At 43.0% G+C, this 20155-nt stretch overlaps 3 protein-coding genes and 1 long non-coding RNA gene across 6 annotated transcripts in view; 1 reads left to right on the forward strand and 3 right to left on the reverse strand.

Annotated features, from left to right (window-relative positions):
* Positions 1 to 20155, reverse strand: part of ext1c (exostoses (multiple) 1c) — a 104409-nt gene that overhangs the window by 56811 nt on the left and 27443 nt on the right. The gene's annotated exons all lie outside the window — the stretch shown is intronic.
* LOC146682767 (uncharacterized) lies at positions 3340 to 5479 on the forward strand. Its single transcript, XM_085446020.1, has 2 exons — positions 3340 to 4492; positions 4625 to 5479. The coding sequence occupies exons 1-2, from the start codon at positions 4211 to 4213 to the stop codon at positions 5276 to 5278; spliced, it is 936 nt and encodes a 311-aa protein (XP_085302146.1). The 5' UTR covers positions 3340 to 4210; the 3' UTR covers positions 5279 to 5479.
* Positions 5861 to 11597, reverse strand: LOC146682768 (uncharacterized). The gene is made up of 2 exons (XM_085446016.1): positions 6024 to 11597; positions 5861 to 5911 (listed from the first exon to the last, which is right to left on the reverse strand). Exon 1 carries the CDS (start codon positions 11205 to 11207, stop codon positions 6603 to 6605), a length of 4605 nt encoding a protein of 1534 aa, XP_085302142.1. The 5' UTR covers positions 11208 to 11597; the 3' UTR covers positions 5861 to 5911; positions 6024 to 6602.
* LOC146682769 (uncharacterized) lies at positions 13197 to 13672 on the reverse strand. Its single transcript, XR_014917488.1, has 2 exons — positions 13360 to 13672; positions 13197 to 13247 (listed from the first exon to the last, which is right to left on the reverse strand). It is a non-coding gene; the product is annotated as an uncharacterized LOC146682769 (long non-coding RNA).

A 20155-nucleotide genomic window follows, 5' to 3' on the forward strand; every position in this document is an offset into this window, starting at 1 on the left:
AAAGCTCAGAGAGAAAAGGAAACATTAGGGATGAACTAGTGCAATCAGCCCAAGGCAGAGCAGAGGCTGAGCAGGGTTCAGTGAATTAGCACTATCTCTTCCCAGCATAGATCAATGGAGCATTACCGTAAGAAATAAGGGGCGACGGGAAGAGGGAGGGACGGTTGAACAGAGGCAGGGGGGGCGGAAGACAGTGAGAAAGAGACAGTAACGAACCAAAAATTGGTCTCTGCCCTGAGCATGCTTTCTCTCTCTATGTATCCCTCTTTCTTTTCTCCTCTCGAATCAAACAGGAAGATCACAGATTCAGGATGGCAAGTTTCCAGCCAATAATCAATGGGAAAAACTATCTGAATACAAATGAAGGCCTGATTATGGGTTTAATGAATTAGGAGGTTACGAGGCTAATAGCACTATTGTACACTCACAGTTAAGCAGCCCACACACGTAAAATCAAATGTAATTTTCCATAATCTCAGGCTAATTTCCATTGAAATTTTTTTCTTGGACAAGAAGCCTCTTGGTGGTTTTTTTTACTGCTTTTGGCCTACCACTATAATTCCCTGCAAGAAGGGGCAGGGATAGCTCAGTAGGTAAAGTGGTCGCCCCATGATCGGAAGGTCGGCGGTTCGAATCCACTTAACGGCTACCCTGAGGTACCCCTAAGCAAGGTACCGTCCCTACACACTGCTCCCTGGGCGCCTGCTTAGTGGGCTGCCCACTGCTTCACAGAGTGAATGGGTCAAATGCAGAGAAAAACAAGTAATTTCCCCATGGGGATCAATAAAGTATCCATTATTATTATTATTAAGAAGAAATGGCCTTCAGACACACTGGACACATTATATTCATGTGCCCATATTCATGTCTTTTTTCTGTTTTCTGTTTATTTTATGCATACAGCCAGCAAAATATAAACAACTGGGGTTTTTTTACCATTTCCGAATAAAAAGCCCTTTACTGACTAGCCGACATTAAAATTGCCCAAGCTAGATTAACCACTCGGAGGATTTAACTCGGCCTTGTTAAAGCTCCTACTTTTATCATTTCATTGCACCTGGGTTTGAGTTTTTATATAAATGTGCAAATGACATTACACTGTCTGCTCACTGTCAGTTACCGTAGAGCTACGGGGGAAATGAAACTCGGGAAGCAATACCTCAAAAAAACGTCACCATACGACTTCATAACCCGAGGTGCAGTGACAAATTGAAGTAAAACTCTGAATAAATAAGTCTAGCGTGCTTTGATTAAAAATCAAGATATCAAGAGAACAAGATAATCTATAAGAGAAGCAGTCCAGATTTACACGGTGTGAGGGTGGAAACGTTTGGATGAACATGTTAGACGCTGTTCATTGTCAAAATGCTGATGACTGCTTAAGACAACTCTTATCTCCAGGTGAGCTTCAGAGATGCATTGACAATGTTCTGCAGCCTGGTGATTAAGACCAAAATCTTTAAATTACTACTATGGTAAATGGCCTGTATTTATATAGCGCTTTACTAGTCCCTAAGGACCCCAAGGCGCTTTACATATCCAGTCATCCACACACACATTCACACACTGGTGATGGCAAGCTACATTGTAGCCACAGCCACCCTGGGGCGCACTGACAGAGGCGAGGCTGCCAAACACTGGCGCCACCGGGCCCTCTGACCACCACCAGTAGGCAACGGGTGAAGTGTCTTCCCCAAGGACACAACGACCGAGACTGTCTAAGCTGGGGCTCGAACCGGCAACCTTCCGATTACAAGGCGAACTCCCAACTCTTGAGCCACGATCGCTACTACTACTACTACTACTACTACTACACTAAATGTATATAACCAGTAGGAGCCTCGAGAACCGATGTCCTGCAGGTTTTAAATATCACTCCATTTGTGATAAAGCCCCTCACCTTGGTTGGAATCCGAAAGACTTAGAAACCTTTGTAACCTTTTCCAGACTGATAGATGTCAGTGAGACAGGTTCTCTATTCTTCTACTCTTCTTGATTCAACAGGAAGTAATCAGGCACGATGTAGATATTGACACTGAATTCAGTTTTCTAAAATTAATGTTGTTTATCACATTTAGTTCATGGTTTAACACTGTAAATTAACATTTTTATTTACTTGGGTAATCTTTGTGTAATATTAAAGTTTGTTTGATGATGTGAAACATCTTCAAAAAGTAAATCAGGAAGGGGCAAATACTTTTTCACAGCACTGTACTTAATTCCCTTGATGTTTTAGAAAACCTCAAGCTGAACATATCACTTAATTATGAACCAAAAAAAAAAAGTTTTTTTAAGTGCAGATTAGTGCAGAAATCAATACTGTCAATGGGCCAGCGTGCCACCGAGTAAGACACCTGCAACTATGTCACTTTTACCACCTGTTCTGCAGCTTCTTCTGACCTCGTAGCGAAGAGAATTTTGCTGCTGGGATCGATAAAGCCACACATGTTTAATCATCATTGCATTAACCTATGATGGCATTCTGGCAGTGAGGGCACTCTCATGGGAAACTGCATTTTATGGGACACTAACATTATTACTCCTTCTGGCTCATTTGCTGCAGTCGCCCTGTAGAAAACTGATCGCTGCAACGCTCAGAAAGCACACACTCATTATCTAATCCATTTTCTCTTTTTCTCTCTCTGAGTCTGTCGCTTTCACTTAGTGGCTTACACACACACACACACACACACACACACACACACACACACACACACACACACACTCTCTCTCTCTCTCTCTCTCTCTCTCTCTCTCACACACACACACACACAGAAAACTCCTAATGCATTTACACATGCACTAAACCACTGGACCTTTTTCTGTATGAGACACACAAACAAAAAATAACCACTCATACACACTCCACCTTCACAAAGAAAAGGTCCATGCCCCAAGGAGTATTGCATTCCAGGGAGAGTGCTTCCATAGATCAGAGGGTGTTTATTGGCACCACAGAATCCCTTGAGTTCATCAGGCTCCAGAAGAAGAGAAGGAAGTGCAGAGACTGAATATAGATTCACTCTCCCACTGTCTGCTGAGCATGCCCGTCCACTCCATCAGGCCAGACCCTATTAGAGGCCATGATGGAGTGTGACAGAGTGTGTAAGTGCTTCATGTGCATAGTAAGTGGGCAGAGGTAAAGTTGTGTAATGCATTGGGGATGTACCAAACACTCTTACTGCAAACACTTAAGTGTATCTAAATTGTCTGACAGCTTTAAGCCATCTAGGGAAGGGTGGATCAGCATAACGGCTGGTTGCTTTCTTTTTGTTGTTGTTTTGGCCCATTCACTACTTATTTCAGAGTATTTCAGCCTGTACATAGATTACAGTTTTTTACAGTCGCTAACAAGCGTTTGTCCAAACAGTTGTCACATTTGCAAAACTCTAAACACAATTAGCACAGGATCGGTCTGTTGTGGCCATACCATTCACACATTTCATGTCGTGTTCACCCAATATGCAGTCAGTGAACACATTTCCACAATGCTTACATTTTCTTAACAGACAAGTTATACCTCCCAACAAAACTATGGACTGTTCTTGTAGTATCTACGAATGTTAACACACAACATCCCACAATAGCAAAAACAATATTCCAAACCGTAGATACAGTATAAAAACCTCTGCCCCTGCAATGATATCAGTACAAAAACAATATCAATATCAAAAATATATCTCAGCTGTAAACAAACAAACAATTGAATAATTGACACACAGCTGATTTATGTTGGGTAAATTGGGCCAACCACACCTTCTTCCATTCTGGCTTAGACTCAGTGGGGTTCATAAGGCAAGACCTTGAGGAGTGATGTTTTTGGAAACAAAAAAAAGACAAACACTGTAATGTCTGGTCGAGGAGGAGTAAGAGCAAGGGGCCCAGAGAGAAGAGCAGGCCCAAGGAGAGGGCAAGGTATAGGTGTAAGAATGCGTGGTGGTGGCATTCCAAGGGCTGCAAGAACAGTAGTCAGTGATGAAATCCGTGCCACTATCATTGACCATGTAATCAACCATGGTCTTTCACTAAGAGAGGCTGGTGAAAGAGTGCAGCCCAATTTGAGGCGGTCAACGGTTGCCTCCATTATACGCACCTTTCAACAAACCAACAGGTAAGTATTGCATTTTACATGGATTGTTCCTATTCTCACTTGACATGTCAATATGGTCATACAGTAATGCATATGTTGAATTGTCTGTCTTTCTAAAGAATGCAACGTCTTCCACCCTCTGGGGGAAGAGGAAAGCTCCTCAGTAATGATCAGGAGCTTGCCATTGTGGAAATGGTTACTGCAAATAATGCAATAAAACTGCGTGAAATACAAACCAGAATTGTGGCGGACCATGAGATATTCGACAATATCGATAGAATCAGCCTCACAACCATTTCGCGGACATTGTCCAAACATAGAGTGCGGATGAAGCAGCTCTACACTGTTCCCTTTGAGAGGAACAGTGAGAGGGTCAAGGAGCTACGACGACAATATGTCCAGGTACAGTGTATATTCAATCCAATGTCCAGTTCTATAAGCTTTGCACTTTGCAAGTAGGTAACCTACACAATACTAGGTTACAGTACAGTATGGTATACAGTACTAACATGACTTACATAAACTTTGTTTCAGAGAGTTATGGAATTGGAGGCCAACCAGGCCCCTCATGAATTCATATACATCGATGAGGCAGGATTCAATCTGGCCAAAAGGCGTCGACGTGGACGAAATGTAATTGGAAAAAGGGCCACAGTTGATGTGCCAGGACAGAGAGGGGCAAACATTACCATGTGTGCAGCAATTGCAAATGCAGGATTACTCCTTCACAAATGTCAGGTTGGACCCTATAATACAGAGCGCTTGCTTGCCTTTCTCAATGATCTCCACCAGCGCCTGGTTCCAGAGCAGGGTCAGGAGGGTGAAAACATGAGGACCTTTGTAATTACCTGGGACAATGTGGCTTTCCATCACTCGCAAGCAATAACAACATGGTTTGAAGTCCACCCAAGACTGGTGAGTCTCTTCCTTCCACCCTATTCACCTTTCCTCAACCCCATAGAGGAGTTCTTTTCTGCATGGCGGTGGAAGGTTTATGACCATCAGCCACATGACCAGATGTCCCTCCTTGAAGCCATGGATGCTGGCTCCAGGGACATCACAGTTGACGATTGCCAAGGGTGGATCCGACATACCAGGCGGTTTTATCCCAGGTGCATCGACTTGGCTGACATCAGATGTGATGTTGATGAAAACATGTGGCCTAACCCTGAAGATCGCAGAGATTAGATGCAACTTTTTTGCCTTTTTTTAGCCCCCCTCCCCCCCTTTTTATCTTGGCTTTTTGCTGTTGTTTTTTTGTTCAGAATGCTCTTGTGTGTTTCATGGATATTTTGTTCACTGTAAGCAATACTGTAAAACTTTCTCTGTCCTATCATACCGTGTTTCTACTGTACCTCCTGTGGTAAACAGTAAAGAAACAAAAACTTGTTTGCTTTTTACTGGAATGCTTTTGAATGTGAACATTACTGTACATGTGGACATACAGTTACCAACCAAGACATTTCTGGTGTCAATATGGTGGATTGCATGTTTCGCATGCAAATACCTGTGACACTGAAACATAAAAGTCTATGCAGTTTTTGTAATGTCAATAATAGCCAGTATTTTGAAACCTGGTGTACTTTGATTGACTGCATGTACCTTGTGAAGTGAAAACAAGTGTTATTCTTTGACAGACTAATTTCATTTTGAGTCAGATTTATAGTGTTTTTGTACAGTTAGTGTGTGCAGAGAAAGATGTGTTCTAATTTTGAAATGAGGAGTTAGTATATTGTTTCTACTCTGGTCGAAAGAATCCACGCTTCGTACTGATGTCCACAATTCTTTTATTCCTCTCACAATCATGGAGCACCGTGAAAACTAGAAACAAGTAAAATAATATCGATAGCACATATGATATTCATCTCAGCCACTTATTTCCTTTCACAAGGTGCACAAGTGTTAAACAAATAACAGCATAATGATTTTTTACCGTGTACGCCTTGTAAAACCAGCAGTAGAAAAGTTGTATATTCCGAAAAGTCCGCCGTGTTACCGTTCTGTCTTGTCTCTCCCGCGCACAACTTCCGGTTCCCGCAACTCACAGGAAGTGACTACTTCACAATAATATTTTAACAGAAACATTTCTTATAAGCAGGATATATCACTGGATTCATAGATTACCTTTCCTACTGCAAATGTACACAAGCATGAGAAGCAAATAAAGAAAACAAATAGAAAACAATAACGATCTCAGATTCACTTTGGTGTTGTCATGGCAACCCACACAAACATTTCAGCGTCAGCTACACTCCCACCAATTACCTTTGATTATTACAATTGAGAACGTAAATACACTTGCATTTCTCATTATATCAATGGTAATTCCCAAGCACCATGTTGTTGTTTTAAACATTCTTGCATTGACATAAACAATATTCTTTTCTCAACAAATGAATTCAACAATATGAACAGTAGATTTTACATCTCCATAACATGTGCATGAAGTACAGCATAATGACAACTTCTATTTTAGAAGGGAAATCTAATCAATGAATGACATTTTTCCCATTTAGCTGTTTTTCACCAGGACCACTAATTTCTGAATGGGTCTCTGAATGATTGAGGGTTGGACGAGGCGTTCGCCTCCCTTTCCTAACTTCCGATCACCAGTCTGGATTGTCACCTTCCGTACAAGTCCATCATCATCCTCATGTGCTTCCACAACCCTAGCAAGTTTCCATTCATTGCGAGGAACATCTTCCTCTTTGAGAATCACAATGTCACCCACCTCCACATTACGTCTTGGTGTATGCCATCGCTGTCTCAGAGCAATATTGGCCAGGTATTCCTTTCTCCATCTGTGCCAAAATTGCTCAGTCAAATACTGTACCCTTCTCCACCGTTTCTTAGCATACAGGTCCTCCTTGACGAATTTACCTGGAGGTGGAAGTGGGACTGAGGATTTCATGGTGATCAAGTGGTTCGGTGTGAGTGGCTCCAAGCTTTTGGGGTCATTGATGTTATCAACAGTGAGTGGGCGGTTATTCACGATGCACATAGCTTCATAAAGGAATGTCCTCAATGAAGCATCATCCAACCTTCCCACACTGCAGGCAAGGACTGTGCTCAGTACGCTTCTCACTGTCCGGATTTGACGCTCCCATGCGCCTCCAGCATGACTAGAGTGGGGCGTATTCATCTGGAAGTCGCACTGATTTTCTGCTAGGTATGCAGTCACTCTTTCCTTATCAAGTTCTTTCAGAGCCTTTGCCATCTCGTTTCTTGCCCCCATAAAGTTAGTTCCCTGATCGGACCTAATGTGCCTAACAGCTCCACGAAGGGCAATGAAGCAGCGCAAGGCATTGATGAATGCGTCAGTCGTCAAATCCTCCAACATCTCTATATGCACTGCCCTTGAGCAAAAACATGTGAAGAGGAGGCCGTACCGTTTTTGATCTTTGCGACCTTGTTTGGTGTGAAAAGGACCAAAGCAGTCCATACCACAATAAGTGAATGGTGGTGTGGGATCAACACGGTCACTAGGTAGATCTGCCATCCGTTGCTCCTCTGGTGGCGCGCGGGCTCTCCTGCACTGTACGCACTGCCTGATGTATTGGGCTACAGCCTTACTTCCACCAGTGATCCAGTAACCATTGGCTCTCAGGGCATTGAGGGTTTGTCCTCTGCCTTGGTGTTGTATCTTGGTATGATGGTGTGCAATGATGAGGTTTGTAACAGCACCATCTTTAGGAAGGATCACTGGGTGTCTTAACTCAAGAGGCACAGATGCCTTCCTCAGTCTTCCTCCTACTCTCATTATGCCATCTTGGAGAAATGGGTCAAGCTGAAAGAGTTGGTGGTTGCAAGGCAGCCTTCCTAGTTTCTGGCTGAGTGTGTTTAACTCCTCTTGAAAGGCATCTTGTTGTGCAAGCTTGACGAGAGTCTGTGCAGCTTGCTTTCTCTCTTCCACGCTTAAAGGCTCAGCGGTCCTGATCCTCTTTGCCAGCCGCTGGATACGAGCAATGACGTTGACAGCTGTAGTCCATCTTGAGAACCGCAGCAGATGCTTCTGGATGTCAAACTGCCTTGCTACATCAACCTTCAACACCTGAGTAGTCCTCACCTCTGGGTCTCCCACCAGCAAATCTGAAGTAGCCTGTTTTGTGGCTATCTCTCTTTCCCATAGAAAGCTGGGACCAGAGAACCAATTTGACTTGATGAGGTCAGCTACTTTGAGGCCTCTCGAGGCATGATCAGCAGGGTTTTCTCCTGTGTCAACATAGTACCATTTCCGTGCATCGGTGGTTTCTCGAATTCTCTGCACGCCGTTTGCCACGAACACATGGAACCTTCTTGCTTCATTATTGATGTAACCAAGCACGACCTTTGAGTCTGTCCAAAAATATTCGTCATCAACCTTGAGTTCTAGCTCCTCTCTTAACATGCTGCTCACAGATGCCGAGGTTACTGCTGCAGTTAACTCAAGTCTCGGTATGGTAACTATTTTGGTTGGTGCAACCCTCGCCTTGCCCATGACCAAGGAGCAGCATACCCTTTCTCTGCTTACCACTCTGATGTAAGAGCACTGGCCATACCCTTGACTGCTTGCATCAGAGAAATGATGAAGCTCGACTCTTTGAATCTCGCCAAGGCTGTCAGGTATGAAGCATCTTTGAATTTCAATTCTTTCCAGGTTCTCCAGATCCTTCATCCAAGTCTCCCACCTTAACTTCAAGCCTTTGGGTAGTGGCTCATCCCACCCTGTGCCTCTCTGACACATCTCCTGCAGCACTCTTTTCCCTTCAAGAATGACTGGGGCTAGAAACCCCAAAGGGTCATACAAGGAGGCCACAATTGAGAGAATCCCTCGGCGCGTTGCTGGTTTCTCCTCAAGTGACACCTTGAAGGAGAAGCTATCATTTTCAACATTCCACCTTATACCTAGCACTCTTTGAACTGGTAAATCCTCGTGATTAAGATCAACATTCTTTACCTCCGTAGCACGCTCTGCAACATCGACAGAGTCAAGGACCTCTCGGCTGTTGGAGAGAAATTTGTGAAGGTGCAGCTTTCCTTTGGCACACACGGCTTGGGCTTCTTTGACCAGTTCAATTGCCTTACCCACCGACTCTACACTTATGAGACCATCGTCGACATAGAAATGTTTCTGGATGAAGTTAGCTGCGGAGGGGTACTCTTTCTCACATTGGCTGGCAAGGTGCTTCATGCCATAATTGGCGCAGCCAGGGGATGATGATGCTCCAAACAGGTGAACCTTCATGCGGTACTCTCTGGGTTCAGAGTTTGTGTCTCCATTTTCCCACCAGAGAAACCGCAGGTAGTCTCTATCATCCTCGCTCACATGAAACCTGTGGAACATTTTCTCCACATCACACATGACTGCGATGGGATGTTTACGGAAGCGGCACAGCACGGCTGTTAGGCTATTTGTGAGGTCAGGTCCTGTTAGCAGATGGTCGTTTAAGGAGGTGCCTTCATACCTTGCAGAGCAGTCGAAAACCACTCTGATTTTTCCTGGTTTTCTGGGGTGGTAAACTCCTTGGTGTGGGATATACCAGACTTTCCCCAGCTCTGCTTGGTTTTCCACTTTCTCTGCATCTCCATCCTTGAAGACACCTTCCATAAATCTCACGTAGTCTATTTTGAATTTGGGATCTCTGTCCAGCTTCCTCTTTAGATGCTTCAGCCGTACTAACGCCAGCCCTTTGTTGTCTGGGAGATGCGGACGTGCTTTGAAAGGGAGAGGCATCTCCAGGTGACCATCCTTATTTTGTTGGATTCTGTCTTTCAAGATCTGCAGGAAGCAAATATCTTCTTGAGATATGCTTCTGTCACCAGGTTTTGTGTCTGCAAAATCAGACTCCAGGGCCTTGATGACAGCAAATGGTGTTATGGGTGGCACCTCTCTGACAGACACTCGATGACAAAAACCAGTCACATCTTTAGCCTGCACACGCTGTGGTGCGCTTCCCACAATGCTCCAACCAAGATCCGTCTCAATAGCATAAGGCTCATAGTCACCCCCAGTGACGACCCTTCTTGGAATTAACGCTCTGGAGCAGTCGTATCCAATCAACAATCCAACACCACAGTCCATCAACGGGGGTATCTCCTGGGCCATGCTTACAAGGTGTTTCCATTTGTTGGCTGTCTGGCAAGTGGGAATATGTGTGCGGTCAAGGGGAATGAAGTCCCTTGTGTAGGCTGGAGGCAAACTGATGGAAACATTAGAGGAAAATCCTCTAACTTTGAGCTTGCATACTCTTTGACTCTTCACGACTGAGTCTCTCCCCATCATGGTGGAAAGTTTAAGTTTCACTGGTTCCATTGTTGCTTGTAGCTTTTCGCACACCTCCTGATCAACAAATGTGTGACTGCTTTGAGTGTCCAATAGTGCATACACTAGGGTTTCAGTGTCCGGAGCACTAAGTGTTGAGATCCACACTGGGACTATCATTGATGTACTCCCACCTTCACCTCCACTCACACAACATGATAATGACAACGTACTTTCTTCAACTGCGCCTTGTGTTGATGCTGCTGTAGAACGATCTTCATGCAATGGCGTTGGGTGACTCTTTCTGCATATGCCACACATGGCCCTGTTCCTACAGTCTTTAGAATTGTGACCCTTTCTTAGACATGCAAAACACAACTTATTTTCAAGTATGCATTTTTTCTTATCCTCTACAGACATGTCCATAAGCCTCTTGCATTTATGTATGGAATGGTTCTCACTACAGCAAATACACTGGCCATTATTGGAATTTTGTGTTGGTGTGGTCCATTTCTTTGGTTTCCCTGCATCTCCCAACTTGATTTCACCAGGGTCAGATTTGGCGGTGGAGCTTGATGGAATCGGGGGTTTCACATTTGTGGCAAACGTGTTTGCTTTTGAACGCTTCATCTCTCTTGCTGGTGCCTCTGCAGAGTGCCTTAAGGCATGTAAGGATGACACTGGATTGCATGCGATGCGTGACTCCTTAGAGATAAAGGAAGCAAACTCATGAAAGCTTGGATAGTCGTTGCCCCGATCTAGCTGCTCTGTGACATAACGGTTCCATCTAGATGTCACCCAATCAGGAAGCTTGACTAGTATTTTCTGATTCTCCTCACAGTCGTTAAGAACCTGTAAGCCCTTTACGTGAGGCATGGCATTACTACATGTTTGGAGGAAATCACTGAAATCTCTTAACTTGAGATATTCCTTTCCACCAATCTTCGGCCACCCATTTAGCTTATCTCTGAAAGCCCGCTGCACTACAAAGGAATGGCCATATCTAGCATTTAACCTATCCCATGCTTGTTGATAGGCTTCTTCATCTTTTCTGTAGAAGCTGCCTTCAAGAGAGGATTTTGCCTCACCTGCTATGTACTTTTGCAGGTAGAATAGCCTGTCTGCAGGGTCAGAGCATCGTCTCTCTATGAGGGCTTTGAAGCTTATGCTCCATTCTGTAAACTTCAGAGGATCGCCCGAGAATACAGAAGGTTCTGGAGTTGGCAAGCGAGTAAGAGCTAATGACTCTTGTAGCGATTGGACCAATGATGTCTTGTTTTGCACAACCTGCCGTTCTTGATCTGGGATGTGGTGAGCGAAGGGGTGTGCATCACTCACTTTGCTGAATGGAGGACTGCGTGTCCCATCCCTTCCCTCTTCTTCAGTGTAGACATTTAGCTTTGCCTGAATTACATCAATGTCCCTCTGATTTTCAAGTTTTCTCAACTGCTGACGTTGAGCTTCGATGGCAGCTTCCATATCAATTTCGGCTTTCTTTGCAGCCAGCTGAGCAGCCACTTCCGCTCTCATAGCTGGAATGCTAGGTGACTCTGAGAGATGGTTAGAATTGTGACAGCTGGGTGCAGTAACTCTGGAGGCTGTGGATCCATATATGGACCTAGCATATTCATTATCAAGTAGCATGCGTAACCTTGATCTTTCCGCCACCGTGTCAAACTCACCTTCATCTTCAGTCAGACGTACTCTCATCAGCTGCAGCAAGTCGGCCGTCACGGCTGAGCATGCATCGATCTTTCTTCGAAATTCTTGACTTGGTGAGGTTTGGAGTCGAATTCTGTCATACTGTTCCTTTAATTCAGACTCAAGCTTCTCAGCCTCATCCATCATATCATACATGTCACTCTCAGAGCATACTTGCTTTAACTTTGTGCGAATGTCTCTTACGTTGCTTTTCCATTTCTCGTATGTTGCTTTGAACCTCTTCTCCTTTTGAGTTAACTCTTGATCTTTCAGTTCCTGCATTTTTGGCGTTAATCGCCTTTCACGAGAGGATTTTCTTGCTTTTGTCTCAGATTTCTCAGACACTACACTTTTTTCCTCTTCCAAATCCCCTGCATCTTGTACTTCTGACATAACATCAGGGTGACTATGACCATCTTTAGACATTTTCAGACTTTAAAGGGGGTATCTTATGAAGAGGACAAGATAACTAAGGTAATTACAAGAATGGATGTAATAGGCGGAGAATTATTAAAATTAACACAAAGGAACCTTAGCTTAGATTCTTACGTATGACAGCAAATAAATTTTCAGTTTCAGCCTTCATGAAGCTTGCAAGCAACAGGTAAGAAAACAACAATAATTTCCAGAACTTCAACAGATTGTCCTTTTTTTTTTCCTTTTTTTTTTTGTTTCTTTTTTTGTTTGTTTGTTTGCTTGTTTGTTTTTGTTTGTTTGTTTTTTTACACAATCCGAAATTTGAACACTATTAATTCCTTGTCCATTACAGCAAATTTGTAGCTCATGTTCTATCCATCAACTCATGAGGCATAATAACTGCGCAATATAGCCTGAGGACTCACGCTTTAGCCTGAAACCGCTTCTTGGAGTGTCCGCTGAATCTGCAGCTCCCGATTGGTTGTCACAAAATGCAAAGCAACGTGTCCACTGAAGCCTGTAGCTCGCTGCAGGATGAGAAGCAACCGAGACCTGTAGCTTGCTGCAGGATGAGAAGAGCTTTGCACACCGAAGCCTGTAGCTTGCTGCAGGAGGGGAAGCGCGTTTGCAAACCGAGACCTGTAGCTTGCTGCAGGATGAGAAGAGCTTTGCACACCGAAGCCTCCAGATGGATTGGGACACGTTTTCACTGTTTCTACTCTGGTCGAAAGAATCCACGCTTCGTACTGATGTCCACAATTCTTTTATTCCTCTCACAATCATGGAGCACCGTGAAAACTAGAAACAAGTAAAATAATATCGATAGCACATATGATATTCATCTCAGCCACTTATTTCCTTTCACAAGGTGCACAAGTGTTAAACAAATAACAGCATAATGATTTTTTACCGTGTACGCCTTGTAAAACCAGCAGTAGAAAAGTTGTATATTCCGAAAAGTCCGCCGTGTTACCGTTCTGTCTTGTCTCTCCCGCGCACAACTTCCGGTTCCCGCAACTCACAGGAAGTGACTACTTCACAATAATATTTTAACAGAAACATTTCTTATAAGCAGGATATATCACTGGATTCATAGATTACCTTTCCTACTGCAAATGTACACAAGCATGAGAAGCAAATAAAGAAAACAAATAGAAAACAATAACGATCTCAGATTCACTTTGGTGTTGTCATGGCAACCCACACAAACATTTCAGCGTCAGCTACATATATATTTAACAAAGTGTATTTTTGGGAAGGATATTATCCATTTGGCCAATTGTGTTTTGTAGGTGTGGGTCTGTGTTAAGAGTTTAGAAAAAGTATCTGAAGTATGGGTAGGCGCTTGTTAGCGACTGTAAAAAACTGTAATAGTGTCCAGAAAATGGTTGATCCCCTGAGTGCAACCAGCAGGTTAACACTGTGAGCGATATAAAAGAAATTTTAAAAAAGGGGGCATACGAGCTACAAAGAGGACACAAGAGTAATCTTTTTGAAGTGAATATAACCAGAGCAGTGCTCACACACTGAACCTGATCAAGTTACATACTCATATAGAGAGATAGCAAGACAGCTGGACGAGCAGCGGGATGACAGACAGCAGTGCAGCAAAATAAATTCTGCAGTAAAAGCGCCAGAAATAGGGAAAAAAAACGGTTTTCCTAAAAGATACGAAACAGAAATAGACAGTAGAAAGCAAGATGACAAAGAAGGGAAAGAGAGATGTGTTATTATAGGATGAAGACTTATCCTATAATAAGCGAGGTCGCTAGATGGAGAAAGAAGCAGGGCACTCCGGTTACTGGCAGCCAGTGGACAGAGAGACAGAGACAGTGATCACCAGGGGACAGCTGGAAACACAGAAGCAGGGCCAGGAGAGCAGGGCAGTGCCAGATGGGCACACGGCGAGTAACATGAGCAGCGGCCTGTGTGACCACTCGTGCTTGTGCTGAAAGAACGACCGAGTAGAAAAAAAGAAGCCACAGCAAAGACAGGGAAGAGCGGACAAGTGTGTGAGGACACGCAAGGTGCACGTATGTGTGTAATCTGCTGCTTGGCACTGGGTGAAAGGTCGGGAAAGACACCGAATGCCACTACTAGACAGCTAGAGGTCATTATAGTAGATGCCAACAGCAAGCTAATAATAGTAATGGTACACACATACACAGCAGTGAATAAATAGATCAGGACAAAACTGAATGACCCCAAGACAATTGCATGCACATTTTTTATAAGTTTGTAATATATGAAGTACAAATTCTACTGTGTTTTGTGTGTAAATGTGAGGAAGCAACATAGAGACCCACTCATACGAGTAGCCGACTCAAATCTCAGATACAGTAATACATTTTTCTATCTTTCATCACGCTCAAAAGTTATTATGTGGCAGGTGAGCTAGGTTTATAATGCAGACCAAAGATATCAGACAGTTAAAGCAAATCACAGACTCTGCTGATCCCGTGTGGATGAGGCTGTCTCATAATACTACTCCTTTGGGAATACAACTTAAGATGGCGAACACGGTAAACATGTTTCACAATAAACATTAGCGTGTTCGTTTTGAGTTAATCTCTACAAGCAGCTATCTGCTAAAGATTATTTAGAGTCTGCAGGGTACAAGAGTTTTGGGTCCTGAAAGATTTATGATTTCTGTTTGCAGTTCACTCACAGTGTGTAGAGGGCAAAAAGGGAGGAGGCCCCCCTGGGGCAGGACATGTGTCTGAGCCATTTTCATTATGCAATGAGTGACAGATGGAAGAGAAATCTTTGACCAGTGCACCATCAGTTTAAGAGGTCAAAAGAGAACCCCATCCTGGGTCTCTCTCTTCTTTGAGCTTGGGTCAAAGAACCACTGTGCTTCTTGGAGCTGCTAGCATGGCATTGACTGAAGTCTCCTTTACTATGCAATACTTTAAATGATATTAAATGTCGCTATATTGTGACTACGCAGTCTCCCCCCCCCCCAACCTGCCTTCGTGCACCTGCTTGCTGAGAAATGAAGATGCACACAGATGGCTTTATCATTAAGTTCATGGGACAGTGCACTGGCTGGCTTTGGGCTTAATATACTTAATGGTGTATATAATGTAAAGGAAATGAGGACTGAAATGAGCGTCAGATTGGAATGAGTCAGGGCCTGCTGTAGTGTGAAGGGGGCTCGGTGTGCCGAGGTTTTAATCTAGAGAGGAGTCTTTTGGGCCAAGCAGGCGGAGGCAACATAAAGCCCATTTTTCACACGGCAGGCAAACCTGACAGTGTTTGTATATTCGGTGCTGTGCCATTTGGAGGAAAGCTGTTTTGTAGCGTGCTGTAGGTGAGTGTTCAGTGTAGTAGGCCATCTGACAAGAAGAGCAGCAGGCCATACATCACAGACTCGGAAGTGAAACTGTGGCTTGTAGAGTTTGCGTCTATGTTGCAGTTTCTGTGAGACTGCACCGCAAAAGACATTTCTGGAGCGACTAAGGGGAAGCTTCTCTCGTTACTTGTTTTCCCATTCATCAGAGGTGATGAGGAGGGAGACGAGTGAGAGGTTCAGAACCCACCCCAGCATGGCTATCATTAAATAAGAGCTCAACAGCATAACTCATGAGAAATTCATGATCATCTACACATTCTTCATCTGCTAGGTAGCAGAATAAAAGCCCTTATCTGGGGCACACATACTGCATTGTCTGCTGTTGGGCTTGGCAACAGTAGCACGCAGATACTGATGCACACACTTTCCATCCAGCAAAGAGTGGATTGCATTGCAAAAGAAGCAAATAAAAAGGTGATTTTTTTTTTTTTTTTTAAAGCATATCTTCTTTCTACCCTATCTTCATAAAAATAACAAAAATAAAATGGGAAAAAGATCTTTTGACACTTGTTATGTCTACTTTGTGCAATAAATGCAGGCTTTTCTCCTCTGGTTATAGAGGAGCTGGTTAAACAGGCCAAGAGCAGAAGTATTGTAGGTCTGATTTCAAAGCCTTTCTGATATTGTAACAGTTTAAGGGAGAGACTGTGTTCCACTGATGTTCTGGCTGCCCTTTACAAACTGCTATTTATTGATCAAAAAGTACCCAGTGTACTCTGTTAATACAAGTACCTGAGGTAACAGTACGCTATACACTCCTCAGATAAGGGCACGCGAGACAGGTCACGATCCAATAAAGTCCCTGAACTCTCTGTTATCTACTTCTAATGAAAGTTCAAACACCAAAATGATGAAGTGAAGTGGAACTGAGGGAGCCAGTTCGGAAGGAACACAAACAGAAGAGAAACACAAGCATATCACTTTATAGAAGAAAAAGAAAGTTGAAAATGACTCAGTTTTAAGCAGGATTTGCAGCACAGGTCAGACAAGCTGTGCCACCCATGTATGCCTTTTCAAAGAGCAGAACTGGCAATTAAAGAGCACATCTTGTACTGAGAGGCTACAGCAAGCGGAGAGCAAGGCTTCTTCTGAGAGAACTGTCGGAATATTTGTTTCTGGAAGAAAGGGCTTTATTGTCTGCACTGCCCACACACAGTGTTGACTTGCATGCAGCACAGGTAGCACAAAAACTAATTGGAAAAAACTTTTTTCAATCTAACAAGCGGCGGCTAGTTAAGTTTCCCTTATTCTTATGATAAGTACGGCCTCTATTCTATCCAGCCTTTGTTGTGATACTCCTGCAAACACTGTGGCCAATTCTTGTGTAAAATAAAGGATCAGTATTCGAATAAGCATAGCATATCAAAATCTTCAGCACCACCCTTGTGTACTTGCTTTGTTTTGGGTTTTTTACACCGGCTGGTGCTATGGAATGGGTGTAATTTCCTATTCATAGTTTTCACTTTCTACCACGTCATTATTGGACCTTGAGGGCAAAGCAAGACTTTCCTGCGTTGCCAAAATGCCGTGCAGTTGTTTAATTAGTTGCACTAACAACAAACTCAGCTTTTCCTCACTGCTAGCAAAAATGTAGAGAATAGCATTGCATGCAAACGCAACACACAAAAAAATAAAAAAAAATAAAAATATTAATGCTTTGCTACCACTGTCCAAAATAGTAAAAAACATGGATGTAGCTTCCAGGATGTAAAATAAATAAATAAATAAATGATGAATCAACCCAATCCAGAAATGCGTTAAACCTGCATTTAAACCTGCATTCTGTTCGAAAGCTACATGGTGATAGCTGTGTTTGAACCTCTGTAAACACTTTCCTGTCGAGTTTTGGGTCAAGATAAGATAAGAAATTCTATATTTTGTAAACCTCGGTCAAAAAATCTTTCAAAATGAAGCATTATCTACGATTATTAAAAGCACATGCTCATTGGCTGACAAGAGGTTACCCAATATTTGTGCAGTTTCACAGTCAGACCTGCCCCCACTCATCGCATTCAATTTTTTGCAACCAAGATGGCCTCCATGGAAACGCTTGCCTCAAGGCTTCAAAACCAGACAAACCAATGGGTGATGTCCCAGTAGCCACCTCCATGTTTTCTACTGTCTATGCTACTGTCCCAGAACGTAGTCCACAGTGAGCAAATGATAGAGTTAAATTACAATGTCCATCTGACATAGAAACACTAGATTACACCCCATGTAATGAACAAGCTGTAAGCTCTCAGTTAAGTTACACATTGTGGGACTGATTGCTTTCCCCTCTAGAAGACATGATTTTCAAAGTGACACCTCTGTCTCAGTAAAGTATGGATATATAGAGTCAAACAATAATTGAAATTGTGTATATATACATATATATATATATATATATATATATGTATATATAAAATAATTAGGCAGTGCTACAAACACTCAAATAAAAGAATGGCGCGTAAGTGAAATATCAAGTAATTACACTGAAGGTTATCAAATAGTTTGCATAAAAACATATTAGAGGGTGCTTGGGTAGCCCTCCATCCAAATCCCTGTTTAACCCCAATACCACCACCGCGTTATTAAAAAATGAGATACACAGATCATGTTAATGTTGATAGTGCCGCATATATTAGCGAGTCCTTTGAACCCTCCAGTGGTCGGGATTATCACTGTGTATCAGTCATTCATCTGAAGACCAGCCAATCAGAGCCCTTCATTCTACATCAAAGAGGGCAAAAAAGAAGCGGTTATTAAAAAGCTTTTTCATCTTATTGCAAACTTACACTACACAATATTTTCTGACCTAATTTTACGGCAGATATCTCAGGCAATTTGGGCATCCTCTGAGAAAGTGCTTGGGAAAAAAAATTCTTCAAAATGTGTTTGGGACAGCCTAATTGCAGCGAAATCTGGTCTGAGTGCTGCGTGTCGTTTTTGTAATGATATGCCTGCTGGCTTCTTTTCACATTAATGGTTTGAACTTTGAAACCTGAACAATTTCAGCATTCTTTGTTTCTGTTGAGGTCAGGTGGTTTAAACGAGTCAGCCATACAGAAATGTGCCTTCCCTTAAAATTTTTCCCTTGACGCCTCACAATTTTGATGACCAAAAGAAAGAAAGACTGAGATGTATCAGCAATCACATACCTCCCTTCTCTTGATAATGACTAAGCTACAAATGCTCACAGATCGTGCTGCTTGGGGTCAAAGGTCAAATAGATGCTATTAAGAACGAGTAAACATGTGAAAATCGGGCCTCTGAGCTGGAGGCTGGCTCCTTAACTGCATAAGGAATGAGAAATGTCTCCCTCCACATTTCTCTCCTTCTCTTTCTCTCTCCCAACTGCATTGTCATTGTCAAAGCTTTTACGCTCCAGTTGGCCTGGACAAAGCGAGCACAGTCGCTCCAGGCTTTTTCTGCTATGATCGCCACGGCGTTAGCCGGGGTTGATAAAGGGCTCGATTAGGGCACTGAATGGGCACCCATTAAGAGGACATCCACACCAGTGAGAGAGCCCCTGGGCCAAACGGTCTTTCTTGAGAAACCTGATATGCACCTGACAGAGTGGAACCACCCACTCGCACTTACTGGAGTTGTATAGCTTTGCTACGACTGAAGAACGAAGAGCTGAGAGCGGAAAAGCTGAATGAGTTTACTCACTGGCAGAGGTTGACAGGAAAGAACATTTTCAAGGCCAAAGCAAGCTCAAATCTTTATACACTAAATCTGCTATTAAAAAAACGACCAATGACATTATAAACCTCGACACATTCATCTCAAAGCTTTTTTTCTAGTTTTTGTGGAACCTAAAGTCATGTTTAAAAGGTTTAAAAAAAAAGTGTTTCTGCATACAATTTGACTCCCAACATAAACTGCACAATAAATTCAGATGTAATATGCCATCGGGCAAATGTTTCATCCCCAAGCTATAATCAGTTCCCCAAAGAAGAATCTTATTAAATATGACTTTGGTTAGCCTTCTGCTCTGAATTATTTCTACTGAAAAATTAGATTCACTACTCAAGTCATAACTAAAGTTATAACTTTAAGTCAAATCTCCCGTATTATCAGTGCGAAACAGAGCCATCGTTGAGACGGGCTCTGGATAAGCCCCCTCCTTATACAGTGTGTATTAAAGATCCTGAGCTCCTTTGGAATAAACTGAGATGAACTCTGTCAAGATTTGTTTAGACATAGTTTGTAACCGCGTGACCTCAGAAAAAATACTACTGCTTCCAAACTGCTGAAGGCTATCAGAAGAAAACCGAATTATTTTTAAACCGTCGCTGTTTTCACACGTGTGAACGCAGCGAGGTCAAACCGCAGACAGAGGATTTTACAGGTAAGGTGATCCAGT

This window comes from Copadichromis virginalis, linkage group LG22 (genome assembly GCF_057382275.1).
Source record: "Copadichromis virginalis isolate Kocher_CV1m ecotype Utaka linkage group LG22, C_Virginalis_male_GT1.1, whole genome shotgun sequence".
NCBI classification, from domain to species: domain Eukaryota; kingdom Metazoa; phylum Chordata; class Actinopteri; order Cichliformes; family Cichlidae; genus Copadichromis; species Copadichromis virginalis.